At 34.7% G+C, this 10,600-nt stretch overlaps 2 protein-coding genes across 2 annotated transcripts in view; both read right to left on the bottom strand.

Moving 5' to 3' along the window:
• Nucleotides 1-505, bottom strand: part of LOC107637764 (endo-1,3;1,4-beta-D-glucanase) — a 3,008-nt gene extending 2,503 nt beyond the window's left edge. The window contains exons 1-2 of the mRNA XM_016341100.2: nt 173-505; nt 55-76 (exon numbers count right to left, since the gene is read on the bottom strand). Of these exons, the coding sequence (XP_016196586.1) occupies nt 55-76; nt 173-320 (170 nt within the window). The 5' untranslated portion in view covers nt 321-505. The remainder of the gene's footprint in view (nt 1-54; nt 77-172) is intronic.
• Nucleotides 6,762-9,423, bottom strand: LOC107637751 (endo-1,3;1,4-beta-D-glucanase). Its single transcript, XM_016341092.2, has 7 exons — nt 9,083-9,423; nt 8,601-8,622; nt 8,004-8,130; nt 7,610-7,700; nt 7,416-7,505; nt 7,229-7,329; nt 6,762-7,140 (listed from the first exon to the last, which is right to left on the bottom strand). The coding sequence occupies exons 1-7, from the start codon at nt 9,228-9,230 to the stop codon at nt 7,000-7,002; spliced, it is 720 nt and encodes a 239-aa protein (XP_016196578.1). The 5' UTR covers nt 9,231-9,423; the 3' UTR covers nt 6,762-6,999.

Here is a 10,600-nt window from a genome sequence, read left to right as displayed (position 1 = left end):
AGAGAGAGAGAAAAAAAAAACAAAAACGGGCAAGACTAGAGAATAAAGGAATACCTTAAATTTGGGGCTTCAAATCCTGCAATGCAAAGCAAAAGGAGCATATTGTTAAGTTAAAAAGATGAAGTTCAATGAACTGAAGAGAAGAATTAGTAAAGCATGAGGAGGTGCTTGCCATAAATATCGGAGACAAGGAGAAGGGCGCGGTTGGAGTGAGGGGAGCCATTGAAATAGGTGCGGAGACCGGCGAGGTTGTCAACGTGGCCGGCGCCTCCGGTGGGATTAAGGGTTGGTGGGTTTGAGCAGCATTCTGGGCCTGACATTGTTCTATCGCTCACTCAATTTTGGAGGGGCTTTTCTGGTTCTGAATTCTAATATCTACTTATTTATAGAAGGTGAATTTTTTGGTGCTTACAAAATTTTCGACTGATTAACTAAAAAGTAAAAACAGAGATAGAACAAAATGGAATATACTTGTTTATTTTTTAAATTCTGAGTAAATGTTTAGCAGCTTAAGAGAGACCTTTATAAAAATAAAAGGAAAAAGATAAATAGGTATTTGATTTTTTAAATTTTTGACAAATATATTTCTGACAAAATTTAAATACAAAAAAGTTCGTGACTTTAACAAACGGAGGACAATTTAATCCTTCCGTCTATTTGCCTCTCATACACAAAACGGAACTGGCTGACGTGATTAAAACGGTGTCCAAGTGTCCGTTACGGTGCCATGCTGAAAGAGGAATAAAGCTCGAAGGACAAATAGGTCCTTGCTGATGAAAACGACGTCGTTTTGCAAAGGTAGCCCATTCTTATTAAAAACCCTTTGGCAAGACAGAAATTACCATATATTGCCCTAACCCCTTCATCAAGCCAGAGCTTCCTTCCCTCTGAAACAAAACTGAAGCATCATCGAAGAAGGTGGAGTAGGAGAGACTTAGTTCGTATGCTGAAGAAGTTCAGTCATCAATCAAGATAAGCAAGTCCACAACATTCATGATCACATTCGCATTAGGGTTCCATTTAGTGTATGGTGTGATGCATGCAAATGCATTCTGCCATGGTTGCTTTCTGTTTCAGTCTATTTGAAAAAAGTTATTGTGTCCTCATTTTAAAATTTCTTAGGGTTTTATGCATTGTGGGTTGATTTTGTTTTTGTTTGAAAATTACAGATGACTGATAGATATGTAATTCCTGTTTTTCACCATAGAAAAAAGTTTGTGAGGAATGGTAATGAGGGACTTGTTTATGTGAATGAAAAAGTAAAAAAATTTCCAGAGATGGACATAGATTTTATCAACTTTGGTGATTTGGTGAAGTTGTATGAGGGTTTAAGATATCCTGGTTACAAGGCAATATACTGGTTTAATAGTACGGCTAGTGATATAGAATCTGGGCTTCATCGTTTAACAGGGTATAGTGGGATTCGTGAATTGTGACAATTTGATTAGGAATGAAGAAAAAGATGAGTTCTATGTTTACTTTGATCATGTTGTCAATGAACTTAAGTATGTAGAAGAAGCAGGAGGCGGGAATGCAGGAACTAGGAATGTTGAGTGCATAGAACTAGATGACATTTGTGATATTCTGATGACATCATCCTCTAATATCGGCTACGAGAGCACGGAAGATGAACCTTACAAGCCTCCACCTCTGGGGTATAATGATGACAGTGATGATGAGGATAGCAGTGGAGAAGAGAAACGTACCAAAAAGAAGAGAAGTATGACTTACAAGGAAAAAAAAGTGGCTATACCAAAAAGAAAAAAGAAAGAGAACAAGAAGGATCCACTAAAGAGGAAGGATACACCAAGGAAGAATAGATCGAATATTGGTGGAAAAAGACTCAATGTATAACCAGGTGTTGGACCCAGTGTAGACCAATGAGCTGGGCCTTCTTTGAAAACTATTGGGCCTTGTAATGGGCCTGACCAACACTCAAGCTGCACTGATTCAGAGTATGACTATGAATACCATTCAGAGGATTTGCATACCCTTATTTCTTCTGATGAAAAAGCTGAAAAGCAACACTGGCCCGAGTTCAATAATGAGTATGGATTTGGAGAAGGCCACTTTGAAGTAGGCACCAAATTTGCAACTCTTGATGATTTTAAAGAAGTGGTGAAGGACTTGTTCATATCTGAGGGTAGGAAGTTTCAGTGGATTAAAAATGATAAAGAAAGGGTTCGGGTGGGCTGCAAAGGAGAAGAATGTCTATGGGTTGTACATGTATCCTACAATAATTCTCTTAGGTGCTTCCAGGTTAAAACTTTAAAATTTGAGCATACATGTGTAAGGGACATGGGCAGTAATGCTGCTGACCAACACTGGCTGAGTAAGAAAATTGAAAAAAAAGCTAGTTATCCATCCTCAGATGACTAGGAAGGAGGCTAGTGATTTTCTGAAAGATGAGTTTGGGATACATCCTCATGATAAGATGGTTTACAGGGCACTAAAGGAGGCAAGAGATAGGTCGGAAGCGAGAGTGAGCAATATGGAAAGCTGAGGGATTATCTATTCGAACTTTTACGCAGCAACCCTGGATCTACTGCACTCTTAGAAGTGATACCAATTCCACAATCCTCACCAGTGTTTGATAAGATATATATATATATATATATATATATATGCCTGGATGCACATGCAAAAAAGGCTTCAAGAGTGGCTGTAGACCTCTAATAAGTTTGGATGGATGCTTTTTAAAAGAGTACTTTGGTGGACAGTTACTTTCAGCGATGGCACAAGATGCCAATAATCATTTCTATACCATTGCTTATGCTGTTATCGGATCAAAACAAAGGAGTCATGGAAATGATTTTTAAATCTTTTACAAGAAGATCTTGGGAATGCAAGTGTGCACGGATGGAACTTTATGTCAGATCAACAAAAAGTTAGTAATATATTTGTTTATGCTTATGTTCTGAAATCTAGTTCATTATGCTTCTATTATGAGAATTTAGTTTATAAAATTATGCTTGTATTTTAAAATCTAGTTAATTTGTTATATTCTGTAATTTAGGTTATTTGTATTAAAACTGCAGAATTGAGGCTTGTTCTGTTTTTACTTTTTTTTACTAGTTAGCATTCGTTAAGTTTTATCACATTAGTTAACATTAGTTAGCATTAGTGCATTTGTGTATTATATTAGAATTTATCAAACTGCATTAGTTCAGTTTTCATCATACCAATAGCATTAGTTTATTTATGCATTTGATTTAATTTTTCAAAAATTTATAAACTTGAGTTAGTGAGACTTGCGACTGATTTTTAGCTACAAATAATTAAATAATAGGTTGAATGAATGAATTATTGTTGATTGAATGAATTATATATGGCTTGTTTCTGGCTTAGGTTCATCTCTTGAAAATAAACATTAATTTACACGCATTCTATATCTGTTTCAAGCCAACAAGATATAGATAATTCAAATTTTCTTTCTTTCATTCATATTAACCAAAATAGTCAACAGACATAATTCATTACAATCCACATTTTTTTTCATATTTTTCATACCCTAAATAAACAAAGACCAACAATCAAGCCTAGAACTATGACCCAGAAGTTACTGCTAAACTTGTTCTCTAGGTAAATTATTCTTTGCTCTAGATCAGCCATTCTGTTCTCCAATTCTTTCTTCCCAAAATGTTCTTCAACATTTAAGCTCTGATTGTCACCCAATTTTCTTGTTGGCTCCATGCACCCAATTCTTCCAATATGGTCATCAACCCACACAAAGAATTTGCAACATGGTTGTTTCACCTAAATCAATTCGGATAGTATAAAAATATGTTGGTAAAAAAAACTCTCAACTTCATCCATATACATGAAAAATTGTGAGCTTACCTTGAAGAATGGACATCCAAAAAATAGTCTGTTTGGGTTGGTATTTGTCTTCGACATGTAAAATATTGCATACATCCCGCAGAAGCATTTTGGAGCGACGTCATCTTTCTCATCCCCAGCTTGAACTGAACATGGAGCTTCATTTACAACCGAGCCTTCCTGTCGTCTGCCACCACCTCCGCGTTGTCTCATGATTGATGAGCTTCCATCACTGGCCATCAATATAAACAACACCACCATGAACAAATATGAACAACTACTGCGTATGTTACGTCAAAAAATTCAGTTTAAATCTCATTAGGGTTACCTTTGCAAAACGACGTCGTTTTCATCAGCAAAGACCTATTTGTCCTTCGAACTTTATTCCTCTTCCAGCGTGGCACCGTAACAGACACCTGAATACTGTTTCAACCACGTCAGCCAGTTCCGTTTCGTATATGAGAAGCAAATAGACGGAAAAATTAAATTGTTCTCCATTTGTTAAAGTCAGGGACTTTTTGTATTTAAATTTTGTCAAAAATGTATTTTTCAAAAATTTAAAAAGTCAGAAACCTATTTATCTTTTTTTTAAAAATAAAAATAAAAGGGAGGAGGTAAGATCTGTCTAGTTTGAACTGAAAAGGTGGCAGGTGTAACTGTGAGTTTGTGAATGAAAAAGACAAAAAGAATACACGTGGTTGTGTTAGCACTGACATCCAAGGTAACACACTATTGTGGAAAATTGATCCTCACCATTTTTTTTTTGTAAAGTTTGATTTTTTACATATTTTTTTGTCTCACTTAAAAAAAATATAATAAAAAATCATATTTTTATTCATCATAACGATAATATTTGTATTTTGTATAAAAAAATATAGAATTAGTGCATCATTTATTTTTTGGCTGTGAATTTAAGTGATAGATGTGATACACTTATTTAACATGTGTTGATAGAGCTTGGGTTATTCAGAACTGTTAAAAGATTTTTTGAGAATTAGATTTGTTAGAGAATCATTAGCATCAATTATGATCAATTAGTATCGTCTATATTTATATAGTATCTCTCTCAGGCTAAGTATGCTTCAGATCTTCTTGCTCGTGCTGGGATTACAGATAGTCGCACTGAGTCTACTCCTCTTGAGCCTAATGTTCGATTTACCCCTATGGATGGCACTATTTTGGATAATCCGACTCTCTATCGACAGTTAGTTGGTGGTCTGGTCTACTTGACTATCACCCGTCCAGACATCGCCTATCCGGTTCATGTACTTAGCCAGTTCTTGTCAGCTCCTCGTACTACTCACTATGCGGCAGTTCTACGCATTCTTCGCTACATCAAAGGCACTCTCTTTCATGGTCTTTATTTTTCTGCCCATTCCTCTTTATCTCTTCAGGCTTACTCCGATGCTGATTGGGCTGGTGATCCCACTGATCGTCGTTCTACTACTGGTTACTGTTTGTTTCTTGGCGACGCTCTCATTTCTTGGCGTGCTAAGAAGCAAACGTTCACTGCTCGCTCAAGCACAGAAGCTGAGTACCGTGCCCTCGCTGACACCACTGCTGAAGTTGTCTCAGTTCGTTGGCTTCTCGAAGATTTGGGTGCTCCTCAATCGTCCCCTACTGATGTTTTTTGTGATAATCGCAGTGCTATTCAGATCGCCCATAATGATATGTTTCATGAACGCACCAACACACATTGAGATTGATTGTCACTTTGTTCGGCAACGTATCCTTATTGATGCTATTCGTCTCATTGATGTAGATTTGGGTGCTCCTCAGTCGTCCCCTACTGATGTTTTTTGTGATAATCGCAGTGCTATTCAGATCGCCCATAATGATGTCTTCATGAACGCACCAAACACATTGAGCTTGATTGTCACTTTGTACGGCAACGTATCCTTATTGATGCTATTCGTCTCATTGCTGTTGGAACACTAGATCAGACTGCTAATATCTTCACGAAAGCTCATCACCCGACTCGTTTCCGGACTTTGTTATCCAAACTCAAGTTGGTATCCTTAGCTCCCACTTGAGTTTGAGGGGGGATGTTAGAGAATCATTAGCATCAATTATGATCAATTAGTATCGTCTATATTTATATAGTATATCTGTATATTAATTATAGGATTCTATGCCTTTATTACTCTGATTCATTTAGCACCTATAAATACCTCTTGTATATTATACTTTTGATTACAACTCAATAATACACCTTTCAGATTACTCTCTCAGTCTCTTGTTTCTAACAAGATTGGAGTGTTTGGTTGTAACTTTGATAGAGTTCTTTGCGGTTTTTTAAAACATTTAGTTAAACCGAATAGTAGAATATTCCAGAACTAAGATATTGATAGAATTAAGAATATATCGTTTTTGAGTTATAAAAAATGGTATGGTATTGATTCGTTTAATTGTTGATAACAATGATAGAGATGACAATAAATTATATCTTATTTTATTGTGATTTTTGGCTTTTTTTTCTTTTATACTTGCTGTATTGGTTGCTTAATAAATGATCAAAATCAAATTGTTTTCGTTACTTAGTTGGTTAGGTCAGCTTGTGGGATTGCAGGTTCCACGTCCATTCCTTCCATTCATTCATTTTTTTAATTTCCAAAAATAATCATAAGTGGTGAAAGCTAAGGTTGATAGTTTTTTAAATAAAAATTGCTATTGCATAATATACATATAGATTACAAGAAGTTCAAAGTATGTATGATAAGTATAATTAAGTTAACAAATTATAAAAAAAATTAAGCAATAATTTATCATATGCTCCTGTAACACATTAATTAAACTCTTAATAATATCTGCTCCTTGAACATATCATAAACAAATAGAGATTTATAACGACAGATAATTAACGAATGAATAAGGATCGAATCTCGCATAGGATGCGGTCAGCAACAAATATTGTGTATTCTACTTATTATCGAGAAGATCAATATGACATTAATTATTTTTATTAATTTTCGTATAAAATATGTATATTATATGATTATGTCCATATTAATTATTAGAAAATCCTTACAACACCAGCCAACCAGCTATAACTACTCATCCCGAAGTCGCGGATTCGAGTCTCGTTCCACAATCATAGAAGTGTTTAATAACGATAGATGAATGTAATGTTCATGTCCAACAAGCAAAGAAACATAAGTGATATATTCTTGACACAATTTCTCACTTGAGATGTTTAGCAAACCAGTCCAAAACGAACTGATGAGCCTCCTCAGCATCCTTCACTGCTTTTGAATCTTGAGGGTCATACCTCACAGTCCAACCATGTGCCACATTTGGAACTACCTTAACATAACTGTCAACCTGCACCAAACCAATAAAATCAGGTTCATCAATCATCACATGTCTCACTGGTTGACAACAAATTGAAGGAAAGGAAATCATATCTGACCCAAGATTTAGCCTTCAGGACTTCTTCAAACTTCTTTATAAGTTCTGGAGGGGAAACTTGATCTATTTCAGCTCCAAGAATGCCAATTGGAATATCAACAGCTGAAAAGGTAACAAGGCCAACGATTAAGTGAAAGAGTTAGAATTGAGAAGAATCTGTCTGCCATTACAATATTGGAAATACATACCACTGATATCTTCAACAGTGACAAATGTTGGATGTAACAGCACAGCAACTTGGATAAGTTTAGGTTTTGCAAGTTCAACCACAACCTTAGCTGAGAGAAAGAAGAGAACATATAGTGTGAGTTCAGTGTTAACTTAGCTGTGTCGATAGCTTTAAATCCAACCACCAATAAGGATCATAATAAGAGGCACTCACCACCCCAACAAAAACCAACTGCACCAATAGCAGAGATACCTTTACTTTTTAAGGCTTCAACAACGGGTTTTGCATCTTCAAAACCTTTATCCTAATAAATAATAGAATAGCTAAGCATCAAAGGTGTCACAACTTGGGTATATATAGCCGATCTGAGATACTTAGCATTAAGATTATAAACCAGCCATAACAGTGGTAGTATGGCAAGCCAATTTCAAGTTATAATAAGATTAAGTAACTAAGTAATAGTGTAATACTCAGTCACATATCCTCCAAAATCAGAGTTATCTAAGTTCAAATTTGAATTAAATGATGATACTAATAATACACACTTTTCTTCAATAAAGAAAGTTATGAACAAAGAAATAATGTTAAATCATTAAAAAGAACTAACCTGTCCATGATCTTTTAGCCACTCTCCTATAGGTCTGTTAGTATTCTGACGATCAAAGGGTTCACCATAAAAGAAGTCTGGAACAACCACATAGTAACCAGAAGTCGCAATCTTGTCTGCAAGCTTCCTAAACAACAAAAGATGAACAATGTTATTTATTTAGGACAGGAACACATTGAGATAGAAACAGAGATAATTGACAATAAGAGCAGATTGAATCAGATTAGCCTCCTGCTTCTATTGGTGGTATAATTTATCAAAACCTTCGGAAATTTTAAGTGAAAGGATGAACAACCACTACCACTGTACCAAAAACCAATTGACTATATAATGTATGAAGAATATTACAATCTAACATAACATGCACAGCATATCTTTCACAAACCATGAATCTATACTATTATGCTAATATGTCCATTTTTGTTTTAAAAGGACACATAGTGTGAATATCAACATAGTATCCTTCCTTATGATCTACATGGTATATTACTTTGAATTTGTGAAGGCAAAGCCATAAACAATAATTTAATTTCTTGAACCATTTTATGAAAAGTTAGTAAATTAGCTTCAAAAAACAAACATGAGAAGTGGCCATACCTTAGATTTGGTGCTTCATACCCTGAAGGACAAATGAAACATGTGAAGTGAGTGTAGAATTTATACATATAAAATGTTTAACACCTGCAATAAATTTATGCTGCCTGAAAGACAAAATGGTTTATTAACGTATTATGCTGTGAACTCAATGTCAGAATGAGAAACCTCAGACCGAAATATTTCTTCAGAACTTTCAAATCGAAGAGTTTATAAAGAACTAATTAGTGACTTGGGCAATCCTGCATAGTCAAACCCTTAAAGAAACTGATTTTTAAACTAAATTCCACAAAGTCTAGGGGGTTATAAAGTTACACACATTCATAATAATTTAAAGACAAGCATATGATGAAATCCAACCACACCCAAGAAGTCAACGCACTCAAAAAGGCATAGATGGCAACCAAAGTCATCAAAAGGTTCAGATCAATAAAAGAAGAGGAAAAGATGGAAAGTGAAAGGATGTGATGGTAGGAAGCACGAACCAAAAACATCGGAGATGAGAAGAACGGCGAGGTTGGAGTGAGAAGAGCCGGTGAGATAGGAATCAAGACCAGCAAACTTTTCAACATGGCCTATTCCTGCATTTGGGTTCAGGGTAGGAGGGTTTGAGCAGCACTCTGGGCCTGACATTGTTCTATCGCTCACTCAATTTTGGAGGGGGTTTTCTGGTTCTGAATTCTAATATCTACTTATTTATAGAAGGTGAAATTTTTGGTGCTTACAAAATTTTTGACTGATTACCTAAAAACAGAGATAGAATAAAATGGAATATACTTGTTTATTTTTTAAATTCTCTGAGTAAATGTTTAGCAGCTTAAGAGAGACCTTTATAAAAATAAAAATAAAAGGGAGGAGGTAGGATCTGTCTAGTTTGAACCGAAAAGGTCGAAGGTGTAACTCGGTGAGTTTGTGAATGAAAAAGACAAAAAGAATACACGTGGCACTTGTTAAAAAAAAGAGATTAAACTCGATTTGTTTATTATTGAGTGTATTCAAGTTGTTTGAAATGATACAATATAATATAATAGAGTATTTATAGGCGCTAAGAGAGTCGTAATAATAAAAACATAATATTCTATAATAAATATTCAGATATACTAAATAATTCTAATACATGCTAATTGTTCATAATATATTCTGACATCCCCTCAAACTCATGACAACTTGAGTTTTTTTTGTGACGATGACAACTTTGAGTTTGAAACTTATTTAAAATAACGAAATAAAAAAAATGCATAAACGGATAGAACGGGTGCAGACGGAACTGTCTGAAGGAAGCAAACACGGAACTGCTGTTGTCTGAAGGAAGCGCAGACGAAACTGTCGCTGTCTGAAGAAAGCGCAAACGGAACTGCCACAAAGAAACGCAAACAGAACTGACACAAGAAAACACAGACGGAACTGCCGAAAGAGTGGCCAACTGCCAAAAAACTGCTAAAAAAGTGACAAAGTGTAAAGAGATGGCAAACTATCTGAAGGTGACGAAAAATATATGATTTCTCCATGAGAATAAGTAAGTACTGAATGAGATAATCGGTTAAGTGAAAAAATATCAAAGTATTGACAAAAGAGAAGGAAAAAAAATGACATAGAAAAAATATGAAAAATACGGTGATTTCACCAAAAGAAATATCATCCTCAAGGAGAATACCATGGTTTAAATATCATGTTAGAAACAAGAGACTAAACTGAAAAAAGAATTTGTGTATAATTGAGTGTGTTCAAGTTGTCTGAAATGATACAACATAATAGGATATTTATAGGTATTAAGAGAATCATAATAATAAAGACGTAATATTCTATAATAAATATTTAAATATACTAAATAATTCTAATGAATCATAATTGATCCTAATATATTCTGACAACACTATTGCAAAAAATTGATCCTCACCATTTTTGTGTGCAAAGTTTGATTTTTCATTATTTAATACTTTTTTTTACATATTTTTTTGTCTCACTTATTAAAAAAATATGATAAAAAATCACATTTTTATTCT

Source organism: Arachis ipaensis, chromosome B01 (assembly GCF_000816755.2).
Source record: "Arachis ipaensis cultivar K30076 chromosome B01, Araip1.1, whole genome shotgun sequence".
NCBI lineage: Eukaryota > Viridiplantae > Streptophyta > Magnoliopsida > Fabales > Fabaceae > Arachis > Arachis ipaensis.
Note: the sequence above shows the minus strand (reverse complement) of the source record. Positions and strands in the feature narration are given on the sequence as shown.

Bases quoted from the DNA above. Each gene is read 5' to 3' on its own strand.
- LOC107637751 (XM_016341092.2), bottom strand. From the start codon at position 9,230: ATGTCAGGCCCAGAGTGCTGCTCAAACCCTCCTACCCTGAACCCAAAT. The intron at 8,623-9,082 runs GTTCGTGCTTCC...TTTGTCCTTCAG, and splicing joins TCTCATCTCCGATGTTTTTG to GGTATGAAGCACCAAATCTA. The intron at 7,330-7,415 runs GTATGTATTTCC...TTACCTTTTCAG, and splicing joins CACTGTTGAAGATATCAGTG to CTGTTGATATTCCAATTGGC.